General features: G+C 37.0%; 2 protein-coding genes across 3 annotated transcripts in view; one reads left to right on the top strand and one right to left on the bottom strand.

The window, feature by feature from the left end:
- Nucleotides 1-2,953, top strand: part of LOC140714659 (L-xylulose reductase-like) — a 57,342-nt gene extending 54,389 nt beyond the window's left edge. Inside the window, exon 9 of one of the 2 annotated variants that reach the window (XM_073026092.1) lies at nucleotides 1,640-2,953. The gene's annotated coding sequence lies outside the window, so the exon portion shown is untranslated. Of the gene's footprint in view, nucleotides 1-1,242; nucleotides 1,502-1,639 lie in introns of those variants that run through there. The other variant, XM_073026093.1, reaches the window with a different exon arrangement.
- LOC140714658 (beta-1,3-N-acetylglucosaminyltransferase radical fringe-like) overlaps nucleotides 1-23,398 on the bottom strand; it is a 42,782-nt gene that overhangs the window by 5,462 nt on the left and 13,922 nt on the right. The window contains exons 2-7 of the mRNA XM_073026089.1: nucleotides 21,146-21,194; nucleotides 19,276-19,378; nucleotides 15,704-15,857; nucleotides 11,265-11,350; nucleotides 1,153-1,318; nucleotides 231-316 (exon numbers count right to left, since the gene is read on the bottom strand). Of these exons, the coding sequence (XP_072882190.1) occupies nucleotides 231-316; nucleotides 1,153-1,318; nucleotides 11,265-11,350; nucleotides 15,704-15,857; nucleotides 19,276-19,378; nucleotides 21,146-21,194 (644 nt within the window). The remainder of the gene's footprint in view (nucleotides 1-230; nucleotides 317-1,152; nucleotides 1,319-11,264; nucleotides 11,351-15,703; nucleotides 15,858-19,275; nucleotides 19,379-21,145; nucleotides 21,195-23,398) is intronic.

The raw sequence follows: 23,398 nt of genomic DNA, 5'->3' as shown, positions 1-23,398 counted from the left end.
GTTTGGTTAAAGACTTAATAAATTATCGGGATTGATAATTAAAATGGTCAGTTATGGTGTTGTGTAAATTCACATAACTTTTATCTTGAGTAAGCTTTCAGACTTGGAAATCCATACTTTATACCTAGTATCGCTGACTTGTTTTAGAGGATTGACTATAAAGTATTTGAGGTACTGGTAAATATAGAAGATACCTTTAGGAAGTGATAATATAAATCAAGCCACTGTACCGTGAAGGATCCTCTGCCAAGCTGAAAGGTCCTTGGACTCTCAATACATTCCGCTTCATATCTGAACTTCCATAACTTAATGTAACCTATAAAGAATTGCCATTAATAATTTACTTAATACATTATGAATCTTTTGAATTTGGAAACAGAATTAGTTAATACATTCAGAACCTTTTGAATTTGGGAACAGAATTTATCTTTGGTAATTGCAGCTAAAATGAACACTGCACCATTGGTCATCCGATGAATTCTCTTCAAATTGTTGGGTTCAATTAACTCATGGACAGGAAAAAAATACAACAAAAGTCAATGCTGTTGTGCCTACTGACACCAGCAAAAAAGGAAGAATTTATATCATATAATATTTTGACATCAACAGCATAAATTGCCAAATATGATCCACCACTCCACTACAGCAAGGTGATGGAAAGAAATTTCAGAAGTAATGTTGTGTCAGGTAACGTGGTGGGTGTAAGACTGGATGCATCCAAGTTGCAGGGACCCCAGTCAAACCAGTAGTTATCTCTATTAAGTGGGATAAAACTGGAGCTTACAAATCACAATGTCCCTGGATTGGTTGCTGATGTACACTCAAAGCAGAAAGCAACTGGGTATGAATGAGAGAGGCTACCTCTTGGTTAGGTTAACCACAAACTTGCTCTGTAACTCACAACCACCTCCTTGAACATGCTAAACGTGGTGCTAGTTAACTTATGGTAGTATTAGACTTGGTTTTGATCCAGTCATCCATCAAATAATCTGTTAGCAGTCACTGCATTGGCTCAATTAGTGACTGGACACAAGGATATAAGATTGGTGCCCCATACAAAAATCATCAAAACATATGACTGCTTTTGGGGAAAGTGAATAAAAGAGAAAGAAAAATCTAATTAATTTTAACAAGAGATTTGGTGAGCCTGACCTGTTTGGGGATGGTGGACGGTGGGATCTGCTGCAGATTTTCTAGATGTGAGTGGAATAGGTCATTGTGAATCATCTTCACCTCCAACAGACCTTCAATGATGTAGCCAATAGTGCAGTCATCCGGAAGACGGATCTTCTCTGCCGTACTGATAAAGTTGCCAAAACTGTTAATGAAAATGAAAAAGTGAAGTTTATACAAATTGTAAACTTCATCCATTTTTGCAATTAAAATACACTGACTGTGGAATTTAGGAAATCATCACAACTTCAGCTTTGAGTGTGATTCTTCAAATCAGAAGAAAGTAAAGGAAGAATTGGAGAGGACATGGCCGAAGGCATGAGGACAAAGAAATATGAACAACAGATGTGGTTTTCATTATTCTTTTTTTATTTATTAAATTTTAGAAAATTACGAAGAATAAATGTGATGATAAAATAGTGAGAAAAATAATATTAACCCTCCCCCCCTTATCCCTTATCTAAAGAAAGAAAAAAAAGAAGAGAAAGATTGCCTGGATATCGGAGGATCCCCACATGCTCCATGGAGTTCAAAATAATTTTAATATTTATTTTTACTTTCCCCAATTACTTTATAATTTTATCTTCAAAGGACCTATGTACTTAATCCTTTCTTTTGTAAGTATGGGAGCCAAATTTTCAAAAATATATCATATTCATTTCTTAGATTGTATGTAATTTTTTTCAAGTGGAATACAACTATGTATTTCATTATTCCAACAATCCATAGTTAAATATAAATCAGATTTCCAAGTAACTGCGATAACTTTTTTGGCTACTGCCAATGCAATTTTTATAAATGTTTTCTGATACTTATTCAATTTAAGTTTCGGTATTGTCCCTTCAATGTCTCCTAATAAAAATAATACTGGACTATGTGGGAGTTGTACTCCAGTAATTTGTTCCAATAAAAGTCTTAGATTTATCCAAAATGGTTGAATTTTAAAACAAGACCAAGTAGAATGTAAAAAAGTACCAATTTCTTGATTACATCGAAAACATTGGTCAGACATATTTGAATTTAATCTATTTATTTTCTGTGGTGTTATATATAATTGATGTAAAAATTATATTGTATTAATCTAAGTTGAACATTTATTGTATTTCTCATACTATCAGAACATAATCTTGGCCAGTTTTTTCCATCAATTTTAACATTCAAATCAGATTCCCATTTTTGTCTTGATTTATGAATTCCTGATTTAATTGTCTGTTTTTGAATCAAATTATACATACAAGATTTAAATTTTTTAATTTTTCCTTTTTGAATTAATATTTCTATTTCACTAGGTTTTGGCATCAACATTGTTTGTCCCAGCTTTTCTCGTAAATAAGCCTTTAATTGAAAATAACAGAAAAGAGTGTTATTTGATATTTTATATTTATTTTTTAATTGATCAAACGACATCAATATACCTCCTTCAAAACAATCACCTATATATTTAATCCCCTTTTGGAACCAATTATGTAAAAGTTTATTATCCATTGTAAAAGGAATAAGCCTATTTTGAATTAAAGTTCTTTTTGCTAATAAAGATTTCTTTATCTCATCGTCCATATTTACCTTATTCCATAAATCAATCAAGTGTCTTAATATAGGAGATTCTTTTTTTTCCCGTATCCATTTGGATTCCCATTTATATATAAAATCTTCTGGTATGTTTTCTCCTATCTTATCTAATTCTATTCTAATCCATGCCGGTTTTTCTTCATTAAAAAAAGACGCAATAAATCTAAGTTGATTTGCTTTATAATAATTCTTAAAATTTGGAAGTTGTAACCCTCCTAAATCAAATTTACATGTCAATTTTTCCAATGATATTCTTGACATCTTTCCTTTCCAAAGAAATTTCCTTACATATTTATTCAGTTCTTGAAAAAACTTCTGAGGTAATTGTATTGGTAAAGTTTGGAATAAATATTGCAATCTAGGAAATATATTCATTTTTACAACATTAACTCTACCTATTAATGTTATTGGTAACATCATCCATTTATCAAGATCCTCTTTTATTTTTTTTAATAATGGCAAATAATTTGTTTATATAAATTTTTTACATCATTATCAACTCTAATACCTAAATATTTTATCCCATTTATTGACCATCGAAATTGAGTTACTAATCGACATTGATTATAATTTCCTTTGGTAAGGGGTAAAATTTCACTTTTATCCCAATTTACTTTATACCCCGATACTTTCCCATATTCTTCCAATCTAAAAGATAATCTTTGCAAAGATTGCAATGGGTTTGTTAAATAAATCAAAACATCATCAGCAAATAAATTAATCTTATTAACTCTAAAGCCCCCAATGTCTGAATCTGTTCTAATTAATTCAGCTAATGGTTCTATTGCCAATACAAATAAAGCAGGTGATAATGGGCAACCTTGTCTAGTTGACCTCGTTAAGCAAAATGGTGTTGAAATCTGACCATTTGTAACTACTTTAGTTTGAGGATTAGTATTTAAGGTTTTAATCTATTGTATAAAAGATTTTCCTAACTCATATTTTTCCAATACCTTAAATAAAAAATCCCATTCCAATCTATCAAATGCTTTTTCTGCATCCAAAGCAACTGCCACACTCATTTCCTCTCTTTTTTGTGCCAAATGAATTATACTAAGTAACCAGGTTATATTATCCATTGATTGTCTGTTTTTAATAAAACCTGTTTGATCCATATGTATCAATTTTGGTAAATATTTAGATATTCTATTAGATAAAATTTTTGCTATTATTTTATCATCTGTATTCAACAAAGAAATAGGCCTATATGATGTTGGTTTTAAAGGATCTCTATCTTTTTTTGGCAATACACTTATGATTGCTGTTAAAAAAGATTGTGGGAGTTTATGTATTCTTTCCACTTGGTATATTAATTCCATAAAAGGAGGAATTAATAAATCTTTAAATTTTTTATAAAATTCAGGAGGAAAACCATCTTCTCCTGGGGATTTATTACTCTGAAGTGATCCTAAAGCTTCTTCAACCTCTTTTAATGTAAAGGGCATATCTAATCCTTTCTGTTCTTCCAAATTTAATTTTGGGAGGGTTATTTGTGATAAAAATGTATCTACCTCAGCAATCTTATTTTGTGATTCTGATTGATATAGTTCAGTATAAAATTTTTTTAAAGTTTCATTAATTTCTAAAGGTTTATAAGTAACCTTATTTACACTTGTTCTAATTGCATTTATTGTTTTAGAAGCCTGTTCTGTTTTCAACTGCCAAGCAAGAATTTTATGTGATCTTTCACCTAATTCGTAATATTTCTGTTTAGTTCTCATAATTACTTTTTCTGTACGATGTCTGGAGTGTATTATATTGTAGATTTTTATTAACAAGTTGTCTTCGTTTTTCTTCTGTCATATATCTTTGAGATTCTTTTTCTAACTTTATAATATCTTTTTCCAATTGATCTATTTCTGCCATGTATTCCTTCTTAATTTTAGATGTATAACTTATAATCTGACCCCTTAAATATGCTTTCATCGCTTCCCATAATACAATTTTATCCTCAACTGAATGTAAATTTGTATCCAAAAAAAAATGAATCTGTTTTTTCATAAAATCACAAAAATCTTGATGTTTTAATAAAATTGAATTAAATCTCCATCTATAAATCGATTCCTCCTTATCCATCATTATCATTGTCATTATCAAGGGGGAATGATCTGACAGTATTCTTGCTTTATATTCCACATTTTTCACTCTATCTTGAATATTTTTTGATAATAAAAAAAAATCAATCCTTGAGTAAGTTTTATGTCTATTTGAATAAAATGAATAGTCTCTTTCTCTTGGATTAATTTTTCTCCATATATCAATCAGGTTTAAATCTTTCATTAATGATAAAGTTAGTTTTATTACTTTTGATTTTGTAGCAACTTTAGTTGACCTATCCAAAACTGGATCTAAACAAAAATTAAAATCTCCACCTATTAATATTTTATCATGTGCATCAGCCAAGTTCAAAAAAACTTGTTGTATGAATTTTGCATCATTTTCATTTGGTGCATAAATGTTCATAAAAGTCCATAATTCTGAAAAAATTTGACAATGTATAGTCACATATCTCCCCACAGAATCAATTATTACATTTTGTATTTTAATTGGTAAAGATTTATTAACCAAAATTGCAACTCCTCTCGATTTTGAATTAAATGAAGCTGCAATGACATTTCCAACCCAATCCCTCTTTAATTTCTTATGTTCTGTTTCTGTTAAATGTGTTTCTTGTAAAAAAGCTATATCTCCTTTCATTTTCTTAATATATGTTAAAACTCTTTTTCTTTTCACAGGTCCATTAATTCCATTAACATTAAAACTTTAAAAATTAAGTAAATTAATCATTCATAATATCTTGGGAACTCTTTAAAATTCTCCATGTTGCTATGAGTTTCTCCCCAACCATCCAGGCAAAAAAGAAGAAAAATAGAAGAAAGATAACTAATATATATATATTAAAAAAAAACAAAGTACCCCCCACTAATGTTGCGAATAAAAAGAACACAACATTACCCCCCCCCCCCCCCATTTTATGGGTCATGGCATTTGCCATGATTGTACACGTGAAACTCACAGCCATCGATCAGGAGCTCCTCCAGCTCCCCCGCAAAAAAAAAAAGAAAATATATTAGTGAAGAAAAAGAAAATAATTAATGTCTCTACTCCCAATTAATACTCAACTATTTTTTTTTAATAAATGTCCATCAAGTTCAACCTTGTTTCAGTCTTCATCATTAGTCCATTTCATTTCTATAATTCTTTACTCCTCTTCGTGGACATCAGGTAATTCTTGTACAAATTTCTCCGCTTTCTGGTAGTCAACGAAAAATCTTCTTTCTTCGTTATCCAGGAAAATTATCAATTTTGCTGGGTAGCTCAATAAAAATTTATAGCCCTTTTCCCATAAAGATTTTTTCACTGGATTAAATTCCTTCTGCCTCTTCAGAAGATCGTAACTTATGTCTGGATTTTAAAAAAACTCTTTTCCCTCCTATTATCAATAGCCCATTTCTCTTTTTTGCACCTTGAGTAGCTGCCTTCAAGATCATTTCTTTATCTTGGTACCTTAAGCATTTTATCAAAATTGATCTTGGATTTTGATCTTGTTGAGGTCTTGGTCTTAAAGCTCTGTGTGCTCTTTCAATTTCAATTACTTGGCTTCCTTCTTTCATTTCCAAAATTTTCGGAATCCATTCTTGAAAGAATTTTATTGGATTTTCTCCCTCTGTACCTTCCATAAGACCAACAATTTTGATATTATTTCGTCTACTAGAGTTTTCAAGCGCATCTATTTTTTCCAACATCCATTTTCTTTCTATTGTCCAAACAAGATTATTGTCTTCTATTTTATCTATTCTTTCAGTGTTTTCTTCCACTTTTACTTCCATCTCTTTAACTTTATTATCCACCTTCTTTTGTTTTTCCACCACATTATCGAGTGTATTCTGCATCCTTCTTATAGCTTTTAATTAATTCATAATATATATCAGGATATCTTTTATGTCTCCTTTAATCTCCTCCTTCTTTTCCTCTTCTTCTTCCTCTGAATTTCCCAAAGAGTCTGATTCCACTTCCGATTCACTTCCAGCCGTAGTTGGGATTTGTAGTTTTGTTAATATCTGTTCATGCACACTTGTTTCTTCGTGCATGCGTTGTTCTTGCCGTTTCTTCTTAGAGACCGCCGACATTGCTGCAACTTCCTGTCCCCATCATCAGAAGTGCCATGCACTTCGCCGGGAGGAGATCCAACTTGAGTCCGAGGCTTCGCCGATACGGTTAGGCCTTTTTCCCCGCTGATTTGCGCAGTCTTCGAAGTAGTAGCTTTCTTCTGTTTCAGTTTAGGAGCCATATCAAAAGATAATCCTGAGTTACTTATAAATAGTTTCTAGTAGATATCTGTTAACTCTTCTTCATTTAAACCCTATTTCATTACTTTTTACGAGGGAGCTGGATTCCCAATGTCTCGATCCTACGTCATCACGTGATGCCCCCTGGTTTTCATTATTCTTACACAGAACTGAACTTTCCTCAAATGCAATTTGTGGTAAGATAAGGTGTATCTTACCAAAAATGTCAAGAGATTCTGAAGGATATCTTTTTTCTGTGCTTCAGTATAAAATTTAAAATCAAGATCAACAACCTTTGAAACAACCTGAGCAGAAAGTACCAATGTAAGAACAGATGAGGAAGAAAGGAAAGACTAACAATATGATGAGGGGGAGTGTGGGAGACCCTCAGTAACTCTGTTCAACACTGAATATTCTTGTAACCAGCTCCTCTAAGGTTAACCTCTGATCTATGTGATAGCAATTAAATCATGTATTTTTCATAGTTTAAATGCACTAGACTCTTTTAATGATGGTTTATGGATGCAAATTTATCAAGTAACACTGACTACATTGAATGTTTAACAGGAAATGCCATGGTAAGTACTTATCCTGAAGACCCACACATTTCTGTTCCTTATTGTTTTGCACTTATGGCTTCCATTATTATGCTTATATTCCTTATAGTTGTTTCTTTTCTATCATTAAAATGTAAATGCTTGTCTGGAGAAAACTTGACGGTAACTTGATTCAGAAGTTAAATAAACTGCAGACATTTAGAGCAATGGTTTTAAACATGGGCTGCATGGCTTCCCGGGGGCCATAGGGGCCACAAGTTTAAAAAAAACCAAGAAACTGGGGGCCACAGGAGTTTCTGAATGGGTCATGATAAGTATACTGTTTTAATGAAATATTAATATACAAATAATGATGAAATAAATATGTTATTTAATTCAAATCTTGAATGAAATAAATGGGAAAATATGCTAGATGATGCAAAGAGGCAGCAAAACAGCATAGCACAGGCGTGTGTATGTCTCTTGTTCACACACAGAATGTCAATTGTTATCTCTTATTCTGCTTGACCATGCACAGATCACTATTCACATCCTGCAGGGCTGCTTGCTGGGCCACACTCCACATCCATACCCCCAAAACACAAACTGCTGACTGGCTAATCAGCAAGTATGCTGTAGGAGGCTGGGTTCTGTATGCCTTCCACTGACCCACGCGTGATCTATTTATGAAATGTGACATGAAGGCTACAGTTGGGTCATCTGCCAGAAACAACTAAATTGCAGAGAGGTGTAAATGTGTGAAGTCTACCACTGTATTACTATCTACCACTACAACTTCCATTAAATCCCTGATACTTATCGTATTTTGAAAGGAAGCTCAATTCACTTTTCTTGATAGTATTATAGCATTTCTTAATGATAAGCAGTTTGGAGAAGAAACCATCACTGCTCTGTCTGACATATTTTACCTGTTAGATGTATTTGAAAACTGAATTTATTAAATAAATAATTTGCTTCTTACTTTAAAGCCCTTTAAGCATCTATAAATCAGTGCATCAATTTCATCTCTGAATACATTAGATCCAAAGGCCTTTACTTTGCACCTATTCCCCAGCATTTAACTTCTTTGGTTTGAAGGCTGTTGTAAATTATGCACATAACAACTGTAAAGTTTGGTTTGCAAGTCATGAAATGTAATAATCAAGTCTTGAACATAACGAGGCTTTGGATGGGAAAGAGCAACACTGATTGACCTCCTTAAAGGAGATGCAAATCATCAGCTGCAAAAGTGTAGAAGTGGAGTGGAAAAGCAAAATTCATCGGAGGCTTAGCCTTGATTAACCGGATAGCAAACAACCTGGAAGGGAATAGCTGCAGTTAGCAGAATAAAAAGTCAGTGATTGTTTTTAGAGTACATACAGTCTAAAGGCCAATTGAATACAGCTGAGAACTGAAAGCCAGCCCTGTGCATGTGTATACATGAAACAAGTTCAAAGTCTATTGTCCTGTTTATTATTTACTGTATTGCCTGCACTGTTTTGTGCACTTCATGCAGTCCTGGGTAGGTCTGTAGTCGAGTGCAGTTGCTTTTTTTTAACATATTTCAGTCTAGTTTTTGTACTGTGTCATGTAACACCACGGTCCTGAAAAACGTTGTCTCATTTTTACTGTGTACTGTACATAGCAGTTATGGTCGAAATGACAATAAAAGTGACTTGACTTGACAAAGACGATTTTATGTCGTATGCACCTCACGTCTACAGAGGTGAAATGAAAAACTTGTATGCATCTGTATCATAGGCATGTAGCATCATATAAGCAGCATTCACAATAAATAATTAAACATAAGTTATACACAATCTTTAGAAGAAAAGCCTAATTAGAACAAAGGAAGATGAAAAATTCATTTGAGTGCAAAGTGGTCCAAGTGCTCAGTGTTGCTAAACAGTAATAATCAGGGTTTTGTCTTTTGGTTCAAGAACGAAATGGCTGAAGGAAAGTAGCTGTCTTGGCCACGGTGGTGTGGAACTTCAGAGTTCTGTACCTTGTACCCGATGGTAGCTGTGAAAAGATGGCATGGCCCAGATGGTGGGGAGCTTTAATGATAAGTGTTGTCTTCTTGAGGCAGTGCCTCCTGTAGATATCACTAATGGTGGGAAGGGATGAGCCTGTGATGCATTGGGTAGAGTCTATTATTCTCTGAAACTTCTTACATTCCTGAGAATTGAAATTGCTGTACAGGACCATGATGCAACCAGTGAGGATACGTTCAACAGTACATCTGCTGAAGTTTGTTGGAGTGTCAGATGGCAAGTCGAAATTCCTTAACATCCTAAGAAAGTAAGGACACCAGCACGATTTCTTTATGATTGCATCCATATACTGGGCTCAGGACAGGTCATCCAATATGCTTACACCCAGAAATTTAAAGCTGCAGGTGAAATAGCACTCTAACCAACTAATACCTGCTTGCTTTACCACTCAGTGGAATGACAGAAGCCTAGTTTTTATATAATCAAACAATGCAGGTGGAGACCAAATGATTATTAGCGATCATAGCTTTAAATCTGACTGATTGCTAAGAGAAAGTAATCCATGTGAAATTTTATTTCATGTCAATCAGGTGTAAAATGTATAAATAATCATCAACATGGGGTGTTTATAGAAATCACTTGCTATAATAAAATTCATTAATGTAGCACATCATTTTCGTAAATGACATATTCTTGATGTGTTCCAAGTGGTTATTTTGTTCATTTTTAAGTTTAGTTCTGAGAAAATCTACATCTGAAACATTTGGAACACAGAACAGGCCATTCAGCTTACAACATTAGGCTGACCTTTCAAGGCCATTCTAACATTTCTCTCCCACATAGACCTCCATTTGTCTTTCATCCATGTGCCCGCAATGTGAGTTTAGGTAGTCAGGAAGAAGATTAAAAATCCTTAAATACATGCCCTCTATGACCAGATATTTCAGTCTGGGGAAAGAAGATTGTTGCTGTGCACGCTATCCATTGCATACTTTTGTTAATTTCTGTCAAACCTCCTCTCAACCTCCGCTGCTCGAGAGAAGATAGGCCTAGCTTGTCCAACTGTACAGAACATATAAATACTGTAGTAAAATTAGTTCAGTGGGTAAGCACTGAAGAATTTAACTTATACCAAGCATTGATATCAGTGAATTTCTCTTTCTGGCAACTTTTGCAAAAAGCTCATTAACAAGAGGAATTAACATCTAAGATGAAAACTAAACATACTGAGTACAGAACATAAGAAAATGCAGTTTGAGATAGCCTTTCAGCCTTCAAAGCTTGTTCTATTTTAAAGAACTGAAACAAGTAGGGTCTTGATTTAACATGAATTCCAAAGCCTGGGATAATAAACAACAGCAGTTTTTCAGTTCTGCACAGGAATCTGTGACAGGACTGTTACCGGTTTTTCTGGCACTGGTACAATAGAGTGTTTCCCAAGGTGTAATCAAATGGGCTCCATTAAATACAAGAAGAAAGACATGTTTAATATTATGCTTCTGATACCTGAGATTAATCCAAGCTGCTTTGCCGACATAAAAATACTTTTGAAGTCAAATAGGTACTGGCTCAATGGTGATGATTTTCAAACGTAAGTGAAATAAATGACTGCTGGGAATTGAGGGAAAGCTTGGCAGAAAAAGTAGAAACCTGATGCATGCGGCTAAGAAAATAGTCAATGGATAAATAGCTCAAAGCAGTACCTGGCCCAGGGACTCATTTTTAATGCCAGCCCCCGGCTTATGCAGAATCCAGCTCCTCCTGTAGCAAACCAAAACTTCACAGAGGTCTAAAAGGCACAAAAAAGACCATGTATAGTCCATGTCGTTCATAAAAATCACCAAAGAAATTAGTACAATGATAAATTTGTCTCTCCCCAGAGCTTGAATTCTAAATACAATTCTGTACAGATCCCAGAACTTGATTTTACAAAACTTGTGGAGGCAAAGTGAGAGAATAAACAGTGCTACTTAGATGGACTGGTATCTGGGTCTCTTCCCCGTCACTAAGGAAACGGCTTGAGTTTGCAAGTATGCCTGCTGGTAGTAAATAGATTCAGAAAGAAATAAGCACTAGTTTAAAAAAAACCAGAGAAAATCATGAGCTTAAAAGCTGATAAATCCCAAAGACCTAATGACATCCCACAGTTCTGAAGGAACTGGCTTTATTATCTTCCAAAATTCTACGGATTCTGTAATGTTTCTGTGGATTTGAAGGCAGCTAATGTGACTGCACAATCTAAGACATGAGAGTGAGAGAAAACCAGGAACTTCCGAACCACTAACTTATCCCCAGTAGCAGAGAAATGTTGGAATCTACAACGAAGGTTCTAACAACAAGAAAATGATATTATAGTTACGCACACAGAAATGCGCCATTTAGCCCACAACATCCATGCTGACCTTTTTGCCCGTTTACGCTAATCCCATTTCCCTACATTACGGCCATATCCTTCTTTACTTTGCCTACATCAGCTTGCCTCTTAAACTGTTGTGATTGTATCTGATTCCATCACCTCTTCTGACAGAAATCCGTGATATCTCTAGCTGCATAACTAAATAATCAAGATACAGTGCCTATAAAAGGTATTCACCCCCCCCCCAGAAGTTTTCATGCTTTATTGTTTTACAACATTGAATCACAGTGGATTTAATTTGGCTCTTTTGATACTGATTAACAGAAAATACTCTTTCCTGTCAAAGTGAAAATAAATTTCTACAAATTGGTCTAAATTCATTATAATTATTAAACACAGAATAATTGACTGCATAATTACTCACCCCTTTGAAGTCAGTATTTAGTAGATGCACCTTTGGCAGCAATTACATCCTTGAGTCTGGATAGGTCTCTATCAGCTTTGCACATCTGGACACAGCAATTTTCCCCATTCTTCTTGACAAAACTGCTCAAGCTCTATCAGATTGCATGGAGATTGTGAGTGAACAACCCTTTTTAAGTCCAGCCACAAATTCTCAGATGGATAGAGGTCTGGTTATAGTGTTTGTTATTTTTAACCCAATCCTGTGTAGCTTTGGTTTTATACCTGGGGCCATTGTCTTGCTGGTGTTATGAACCCCGTAACTGGGTTACTTACCAGCAAAGATAGAGGCGTCCGTTGGAGTCTGGTGATACTATTTTTAACAGTATTTATTAGCAAAAATACACAAAAATAATATCAATGCAAATATACAGATAATATACGTCGTCAATACTAAACCTAAAAGTGCGGGTATAATAATAATCAATAAGAAATAAGCTCTATCGTTGTCTAGGGGATAATGAATTGTCCGATGGAAATCTAAAGTTCATTTCAGTTCATACAGGCTGCCGTCGTTTGTTTGTCGCTGTGTTGCAATTGTTGGAAAGAGAGAAGAGATAGAAGAACGGGAACAGTTACCGCTAAGGGTTTTGCCAACCTTCCTTTATGATTTTGATCGGTCGGTGTCTCGTTGTTGTGGCCGTTCAAGTGTGACCTCTCCTTTAATTAAACCGTTCTTCCGTGATGAGCCCACCACCCAGGCAAGGGAGGACACACACGAGCTCTCACTGGCTTCGCTATAAAACGGTGTCACTGGATTTCTAGTGTTTCACCTGGTGTGTCTAAGGGGTGTTCCCCAGACCCCTCTTTTATCCTCACTCACGGGGTCTCAGATGTCAATCAGGTTGGGATGATGCAATCCCTCAACCAGACCACTCTGGTTGTCCCCTGAGGGGTTTCAATGAATAGTACAGTACTCAATACACAATTCCTTCTCCAAGAGACAATAGCAGTAATCAGTTGTTCCGTTCCGCTTATGTCAGGAGACATTCCACCTGGTTGTGTATTCTGCGTCTCTCTCTCTCATTTCCTGACACGCTGTGTATCTCTCTCATCTCCTGGGTCTCATACCCAAAATACTAGTGATCTTGCGATTCTCAAAAAAGAGGGGGGCGACTTTGCACCCTTCGGCCCCTCAGAGTTGCTCCACATTTGTTAACACTGGAAAATAAATCTTCCCCCAAGTTGGAGTTCTCTTGCAGTCTGCATCAGGTTTTCCTCCAGGATTTCCCTGTACTTTGCTGCATTCATTTTAACCCTACATCTTCACACGCCTTCCAGGGCCTGAAGCATCCCCATAGCATGATGCAGCCACCACCACGCTTGAAGGTAATGATGCTGTGTTTTTGATGATGTGCAGTGTTCGGCTTATGGTCAAAAAGTTCCAGTTTGGTTTCATCAGACCAGAGAACCTCCTTGCAGCTGACTTCAGAGTCTCCCACATGCATACTGGCAAACGCTAGCTGAGTTTTCATTGAGTTTTTTTTCCAGCAGTGGTTTTCTCTTTGCCACTCTTCCATAAAGTCGTGAGTGGTGAAGCACCCAGAAAAGTTGTTGTATGTGCAGTCTCTCCCATCTCAGCCACTGAAGCTTGTAACTCCTCCAGAGTTGTCATAGGTCTCTTGGTGGCCTCCCTCACTAGTCCCTTCTTTCATGGTCACTCAGTTTTTGAGGACGACTTCCTCTAGGCATATTTACAGCTGTGCCATATTCTTTCCATTTCTTGATTCACTTAACTGTACTCCAAGGGATATCAACTGACTTGGAAATTTTCTTGTATCTATCTCCTGACTCTTGCTTTTCAATAGACTTTGCACGGAGTTGCTTGGAGAGTTCTTTTGTCTTCTTCATGTCTTCTTTGCTAGGACACTGACTAACCAGCAGTTGACCTTTCAGATACAGGTGTAGTTTTGCTATAATCATTTGTAACACCTTGACTAACACAGGTCTCCATTAACTAATTATGCAACTTCTAAAGCCAATTGGCTGCTCCAGTGTGTCATATTAAAGAAGGTGAATACTTCTGCAATCAATTATTTTGTGTTTTTTTTTATATTTGTAATTAATTTAGATCACTTTGTAGAGATCTGTTTTCACTTTGACATGAAAGAGTCTGAGTTTGATCAGTTTAAAAAAAACCCAAATTAAATCCACTGTGAATCAATGTTGTACAACAATAAAACATGAAAACTTCTGGGGGGGTGGGAGTGAATACTTTTTTACAGGCACTGTATTCAATAAACAACTTGGCTTTCCCAAAGGGGCTTGCATGCACGCATGAAACCCAAAAGCATGGAGTGAAATACTAAACTTGACATGTTGGATCCAGTTTACCAGTTACTAAGATTTTAACTCCACTTGATCCCAAATCCACATGCTTTTCTATGCTAAAACTGCCTTCCATAAGCACTGCCATCATCATCTTTCCCTTGGATTGAGATCATTCAGCTTCTCAGACTTAATAGCACTATATTTAAGTGATTGGTCCACTTGAAATTCAGGATAAATGTAAAACCCCAGATCTTGATGGTCAAGAATATTATCATTTAGAAGTTGTTATACTCCTTGTGTTGTGTGAGATCTTTGCCAGCCATTTGTATGGCTCCAGCATTTACTAACCCAGGCATGGATATTATGCAGGTATGTTACATTCATTGAAGAGTTGTAACAAGAAATGAACTTTGCACAAATCATTAGTGAATGTCCCGTTCTTGAAAAACAAATATGATTGTGCAGCGTTGCATGGATTTGTTAGAAAGATTAGGTTTGCCCAGTCTATAAAGGCTCTGAGGATGTACTTAACAGAGCAGAGAAACATCACCTTGAATAGTGTATATAGTTTTGACTGTAAAAGTGTGTGCAGCAGAGTTTCATTATTCTAGTGCCAGGGATAGTGGGCTTGCACAGAAGGAGAGATTGAGTTGGCGAGGAATGTATTCTCTAGTGATGGAGGAGATCTCATTTCTTACAGGGTTTGAAGGACTGAATGTTTTCCCTAACTGAGAAATGTCGGACCAGGCATCGTAGAATAAAGGCCAGTTTGTTTCAGACTGAGTGGAGGAGAAATTTATTTACTTACACGGTAGTGAATCTTTGGAATTCTCTATCCCCGTGGCTGTGAAGATTCATTCATTAGATCATTCAAAACAGAGATGGATAGAATTTCAGATATTAAGGGAATCCAGAGATATAGGGATATTGCAAGGAAACTGATGGAAGCTCAGCCATGCCCTCAATTAATGACAAAGGTGATTCAAGTTTCACAATTTTTACATTGTTGTGTTTTGTTAGTTCCTTATACTGGTACACATCTATAGCACATACCGACCCACCACGCTTTATCCTCTCTACAGCTTCGACAGGATGATCAAGACTTGGTCTGCCAATATAAACATCTTGGGTGTGCGAGTATGCAGACAACAGGTAGACCAGACTGCGAATGTTTACATAATTGTCGTCGTCAACATGGCAAAACCATCTAAAAAGCAAGCAATAAATTAGAAACAAATTAATATTTTAGTCATTGCAGAGGTAAATGGAAAATTCACACAACTAGAATGGTGGCATTGTGGCACAGCAGATAGTGTTTCTGCCCAGAGCTCCAGTAACCAGGTTCCATCCCGACCCCTGGTGCTGTCTGTATGGAGTTTGTATGTTCTGCCTGTGATTTCAGAGGTTTCACTTGTGTATACCAGTTTGTACTGGTTATTAGGCTATTTGGCCCCTATAAGTTACCCACTGGTGTAATTGGGCAGTTGGGCATGTGAGGGGTGGGGGATAGGCCACAGGAAAATAAATGGGGGTTATAAGCTTTTATAAATAACAGATGGAGCAGGGACGTGTCTGTCATTCTTTCTTTTTCCTCTGCTGACTCAGAAGCTTTTTTTATTCATTGTAAACCATTCTGCCTACTCAGGGAATTTCACTATTATCCTGGCCAGTATTTACATTCCCCCTCAGGCAAATGTTCAATCTGCACAACAGCTGTTGGCAGATGACATTTATAATTTGGAAAATAAATTTCCCAACTCTGTCATTTTCATTGGGGGGGGGGGGATTTTAACCAATCTAACACGAAACATAATCACCAGATAATTAAATGTTCCATGCACGAAGACAGAACTTTGGACCACTTCTATACCAACAGTAAAGGGGCATTCCTTGGCAAACTCTGACCATGCCACTGTCATGGTATATCGATTTAAGATGACCCTGGTGAATATAGTGACTACCTCGTCTGGCTGGCGGTGAGAGGGGCCCTCCCAGTCCGATCCCTCCTGTACGCCCGGAACGTCGTCTTCACACCCCTCTGCCCATGGGAGGACTGCAGTGAGGAGGAGTTGGTGACCCACCTCTTTGCACGCTGTGGGTTGCGGTGAAGGTGTGGAGGAGGTTGGAAGGGGCAGTGTCGAGGTTCATCCCCAGCAGCTGCGTAACAGAGGACTGTCTGATCTACGGGCTGTTCCCGGGGACGCACACGGAGACCAACATCCGGTGCTGCTGGCAGATCATCAACTCGGTGAAAGACGCTCTTTGGTCGGCCCGAAACTTGATGGTCTACCAGCACACGGAGATGTCTGTAGGAGAATGCTGCCGAATGGCACAGGAGTACGTGCTGAGGGACGCATTCAAACTTGGTGCAGTCACCGCAAGGGCCCGGTGGGGAAGGACCACAGTCTAGGGTTCTTCTCCCGCGGGAGTTGAGGGGTGGGGGGGGGGGGGCGGAGTGTATACCCCTAAACAAGTGTATGTAAATATGGAATAACAGAGAGCCACGTGGGTGGCGAAAAGTGTGAAAATGTAAAGACAGCAATGGAAACAGTTGTAAAGGTTTGAAAGTCATTGAATGGTTTATTGTATATAATTTATTTTTGATTAAAGTATATTTTGTTTAATTAAAAAAAGTGACTATTTTCCTGCAGCAGACAAAGAAAGCTACTGGATACTTTATTAATTACAATCTTTCTGGCAAACAATCACTGCAATTAATAGCCTGAGACTTCCCTTTCGGAGATGAGCTTTTGAACCCTCTATACAAGCTGACATTTCTGAGATGTGAATTGAAGTCTCAAAGGTGTAAAACGGTTGCACATGGTGCATATGGGCTGAATGGAGGCAGCAGGGCCCAGTCCCAAGAGCTTGGCCATTTCTGGAGCACACTGGGTGGTGATTCAATGTGGCAGAACCAAGGCAAGCGGAGGCAAGGTGGCAGGCTCAACAGCACAAAGTAATACACACAAAATGCTGGAGGAACTCAGCAGTCCAGGCAGCGAATATGGAAAAGAGTACAGTTGACATTTCGGGCCAAGACCTTTTGGCAGGACTGGAAAGGACGGGGGAAGACAGCAGAATAAAAAGGTGGGGTAGGGAAAGGAGGACTAGCTAGAAGGTGTGGAAATATATCTGTAACCCTGAAGACTATGAATTTGTAACTTTTGTAAAATGTAATGTAACGAAATGGGGTCTATGAAATCTAAAGAGCTTTGCTGGTTTGGATGAGAAAACTTACAAGTGTGTTTGTGTTATATGGGAACAAACTATTTTCTTTGCTGACAGGCAATTTGTTTTATGGTCAGAAGGGATGTTTGATAATGGGGTAACAGGATGGAACTTCTAAAAATCACATATGAGAATGAGATAAGGATGAAGATAACAGAGGAATGTAATGATATGGAATGGAGCAACCTAATCAGTGTTCTTTGTGAAAACAAAAGGAATAAAAATACTTTGGTTGAAACAGAAGATCAGAGCTGTATTTCCAGATGAAACTTGGCTGGAAGTACATCTCCCTTGCAAGTAAAATAATAAATGCATTAATTATGTGATCCGCTCTGAATTTGTTGTAGTTTGTTTCGTTGGACGGTATATACGACAAAGGTGATAGGTGAAACCAGTTGGGTGGGAAAGTAAAGGGCTGGGGAAGGAATCCGATAGGAGAGGAGAGTGGACCATGGCAGAAAAGGAAGCAGGAGGGGCACCAAGGAGAGGTGATAGGCAGGGGAGCAGAAGTGTTAAGAGACCAGAATGGGGAATAGAAGAGGGGAGGGGGAAGGAAAAATTACTATTGAGGGTAACAGTGAAACAATAACATGCTGGAAAGAGGCTCCAGCTATATTTTGCATCCATTTCTGATCTTTCCACTAGGGAGGAATATCATATGAAGGATGAACACATTCATCTGAATGGAGTAAATGACCCGATGAAAAAGGGTAAATGTAAAAAATTGATTTTTATATTTTATTATTTAATGTTAGAAAATACTTGTCACATTTGAAATGTGTTTTAGTTATATTTATGAGTTTTTTTAAACACAATTGTAAATCTATTCAGATGAAGTTCCGCTGACTACAGGGACTTTTTAAAAAAATTAAATAACTTTTATCTGCTAAATAGCTGCAATCACAAAAGTATATTAACAATCATTAATATTTAATTTAAAGTAGACTGTCTGAAAAAGGGTTCATTATGTTCCTAAAATTTTCAGAATGCATATTCACACTGGCGGAGTTTCTTCAGCTAAACTTTCCACAAAAGGGTCTTGTATTATATGAAACTCTTTTAATTTAATGTTGACAGTATTATTTTTCATTAGTATCTGTTGTGAAAGTATTATCTTAATCCAAGGAATAGAGTGCAATAATGCAATCTGTCATGTTGGTAACACCCTTCGAAGAACGACATTAAGTGTTTCATTTTGTCTAAACATTGCGACCCAAAATGTTGCAGGGATTTAAAAAAACTTCTTACAACAATCACGAAAGAAGTCAAAATTTACAAAATAAATTCAAATATAGATGACATCAGAAACTTACGGAATCTGGGACCTCAGGCTCAAAACCAGCGAATGGCCCATTATATATACAAACATATGCTGATGACTTTCCCAGCATGCTTACTTTTTTTTAGATTCAATGAACTTGTCATACTCCACGGACATCTTACAGCAAAGTGCTTGGCGTGTGTGTGCAGAAGAGCAATTTGTATTAATCATGTTGCCTCCTAAACAAAGAAAAAGCAGGAAGTCCAACTTAGCTGATCGTTTGAAAAACAAACAAACCATTTAATTCTTCCCATCTGGCTAAATATATTTTTAATTTTAATATTTTGATTAAAATTATTTCCCCTATAATACCTATGTAATATTTATGATATCACAAAAAATGTTTCTTTTGAAAGAAATGTATATCCATTTTTGAAAAATAGTTTTGATTCTAAAATCTGAAAAATCAAAGACCATTTCTTCATTTGCAACACTGCCCAAATACTGCCCAATATAGGCCTTTCTAACACACCTTAGCACCCGAGATACAAGGGGCAGTCAGCACTTAAAGAGAGGAAATCATTCCTTATCAGCTGTAACGTAGAAACACTATAAGAAACTTGGTTGTCAATCAGTGGCTAAGTTGGTAAAGTTTAATTATCCCTTCAAAATTTGAAGAAAATTGATCATCACATTAAAAATTTGAATCTCTAATATGCAAGACATTGCCAAATATATACATGTTAGTGAGCATCTTGAATCCTTAGAAACCCTTTCTTAGACTAATGAGTAATGAACAATTATCAGACTATTCTGTTGTGCTCATTAAGAGATGTCTAACCTAAAGTCTAACACAGGTTTTCTGGTACCAGCTCTATAACAGGATTAAGTCATACTAATTCAAAGAGAATAACAGTCATCATCGAGGAATCAGCAGTGGAATGAGTGAGCAGATTTAAGTTCCTGGATGTCAACATCTCTGAAGATCTATACTGCGCCCATCATACTGATGCAATTACAAAGAAGGCATGAGAGGGGCTATATTTCATTAGGAGTTGGAGCAGACTTGGTATGTCACCAAGGATCCCTGCCAATTTCTACAGAGGTACTGTGGAGAGCATTCTAACTGGTTGCATCATCATCTGGTATGGAGGGGCCACTGCACAGGATCAGAAATAACTGCAGAAAGTTGTAAACTCATCCAGATCCATCATGGACATTGAGGATACCTTCAAAAAGCGAAGCCTCAAAAAGGAGGCATCCATCATTAAGGACCCCCATCACCCAGGACATGTCCGTTTCTCATTGCTACCGTAAAGGAGGTGGTGCAGGAATCTGTAGACACACACTCAATGTTTTAGGAACAGCTTCTTCACCTCCACCATCAGATTTCTGAATGGAAAATAAACCCATGAACACTACCTTGCTATTTTTTCTTTTTTTTTTGTTCACTATTTGCACTAATTACATAAATATAAGTCAATTTTCTGGTACAAGGTCAGTTTTAAAAAATCTTCAAAATAGCACCCACAATTAGTTTAAAAGAGGCAAGTATTGAAGGTTCTATTGTAGGGAAGATATAGAATGTTATTAAAATTATTTCAATATATTTTGAGGCCTGCAAAACATGCAACCAATTGTACATTCACATACATATGTGAAAATCTGAGCAGCTACATTTATTATTTTTATTGCACCATTATTACGTGTTCATGTTGCAAAGCATTACGTAAATTAAATGCACTTAAATCAAATGCAACACAGAATATTTATCATTTCTTATTCTTTCAGTGGCAGTCATTGAATAGACACTGTAAGTGTTGCACTGAGAGTTTCTGGAGAAATCCGACTAATCTGTTAATAAATTCAGTGAATAGGCCTATTGAAATGCTCAGAGCAACTAGGCACAAGGCTGAACTGCGACCAATCTCCATCCAAGTGGTGTAGGGATATCAGTCTCTTTCAGCACTTAAAGGTCCAGACAAAGTTCTCACTTCCGTACTTACCAGCCTTTTCCCGCAACTCTTTGTCTTCGCCATCTGTGAAGATAAATGTCTGGTAGAAAGAAAGAAGGGTATTCAGGGATGGTCTGGCATATTTAATACATCCTTGTTAAATGAGTCTGTATTCCTAAATTCTGCTGTTTGATAATGTGGATAGGTCTACATATTAAATATGAAACTTAGTAAAATATGTAATTTGTCCTACTGATTATTTTATAAGCCGAAGCACAAAGACAATATTTATCAGAGTCTTTACAACCTTTTTACACCCAAGTAATGCAGTAAATGAATAATTAATCAGCAGTAATATCAAACTAAGATATCAATATCAGTAAAATACAATTAAGGTGCAATCTATCCAATTCTATAATAGATGCATTACAATTTAATAATTGACTTTACAGTACTGCTACTATTTGGGTAAAAATAAAACTTCAGGTTAATTTGCACAGACGTATTCCTTTTCCCAGAAACGGGCACATGACCTTACATTGCTTCGATATGACTTTTATCCTCATTAATAATTTCTGATGCTGAGGTACTCCAGAGGAGTGTAATTCCTGAAAGGTCTAAACTGCAGCAAGAACTACTTGCCCTGAAGGCTGGAAAAAGCTGGCAACAAACATAAACTACTCCCTGGAGCTGTTTATAATAGTCTGATGTACACCCAGGATTCTGGCTAGATTGGCTATTCCAAAGTTATTCTCCAAGTCAAAAAGAAGTTTCTCCAACTCTGCAAATGTATAGTTTATCCCTTTCTGATTCTTTACACAGTTTAGAGTAATTTAGTTTACTTATTGCCTTTTAGCCAAAGCTTACTACATTTGTAGTAGATGTTTCATCGACTGTGCTTTTTTCATTGATGCTGTCTGGCCTCCTGAATTCTTCCAGCATTTTCTGGTTGTTGCTTGGATTTTCAGCATCTGCTGATTTTCTCTTGCTAGCTATATTTGTATTTTAGGATATTCCGTGATGCTAGAAAGTTTGTGAAGCCTGTAGAATTTTCCCTATTTCTGCATAAATATGACCTAAAAAGTGATCAGATCTTCACACAAATTCTAAAGGAGAACCCGATTAAATAACACAAAAACATTCTACTTGTTCATTTATTTATTGAGAACAATGATCCAATATTATGTGTATTTTCTGGAAAAAGTATACAGTATGAACCTTTGCTTTCAGTAACTGGTGTGACCCCCTAGTATAGCAGTAATTTCAACCAAACGTTTCCAGTAACTGTTGATCAGTCCTGCACATCAGCTTGGAGGAATTTTAGGCCATTCCTCCTTACAAAACTGCTTGAACTCTGGCGTGTTGGTGGGCTTCGATATCACCAACACTGAGCCCCCGAGGAGAGCCGCCGATGCAACCTGCACCTTGGCCATCTCTGAGGCTGAAGTACGCAGGTATTTCCAATGAGTGGGCAGTCGCAAGGCTGTGGGACCGAGCAGCATCCCAGGGCGGGTACTCAGGATGTGCGCAGCACATCTGGCAGGTGTGTTTACAGACATTTTGAATCTCTCCTTCTCCCAGTGTAGAGTACTCTCCCGCTTCAAAACATCCACCATTGTTCCTGTACCTAAAAAGTCCAAGGTAAAATGTCTGAATGACTGGTGTCCTGTCGCACTCACCTCAATAATAAGCAAATACTTTGAGAGGCTGGTCAAGGGCTACATCTGCAGCTTGCTACCACCCAAACTGGACCCCTACAATTTGCTTACCGACAAAACTGATTGACATATGATGCAATAGCCACAGCTCTATACACCGTCCTTACACATTTGGAGAAGGGTGTTTATGTGTGAATGCTGTTCTTGGACTACAGTTCAGCATTCAACATCATAGTTCCATCCAGGCTCGACAAGAAGCTCAGAGACCTCGGCCTTCACCCTGCCTTGTGCAGCTGGATCCTGTCAGATCGCCAGCAGGTGGTAAGAATGGGCTCCCTCACCTCTGCCCCTCTGACCCTCAACACAGGAGACCCTCAGGGCCATGTCCCAAGCCCCCTCCATTAGTCCCTGTATATCCATGACTGCAGATGATCCTACATTAATTGGCCTTATCTCAAATAATAACAAGGCAGCCTACAAAGAAGAAGTCATCACCCTGACACAGTGGTGTGAAGAGAACAATCTTCCCCTCAATGTCGCCAAAACAAAGGAGCTGGTTGTGGACTACAGGAGGAATGGAGACAGGCTAACCCTTATTGACATCACTGGATCTGGGGTTGAGAGGGTGAACTGCTTTAAGTTCCTC

Source organism: Hemitrygon akajei, chromosome 22 (assembly GCF_048418815.1).
Source record: "Hemitrygon akajei chromosome 22, sHemAka1.3, whole genome shotgun sequence".
In the NCBI taxonomy this organism is placed as follows: domain Eukaryota; kingdom Metazoa; phylum Chordata; class Chondrichthyes; order Myliobatiformes; family Dasyatidae; genus Hemitrygon; species Hemitrygon akajei.
This window is presented reverse-complemented; position numbering and strand designations above follow the sequence as displayed.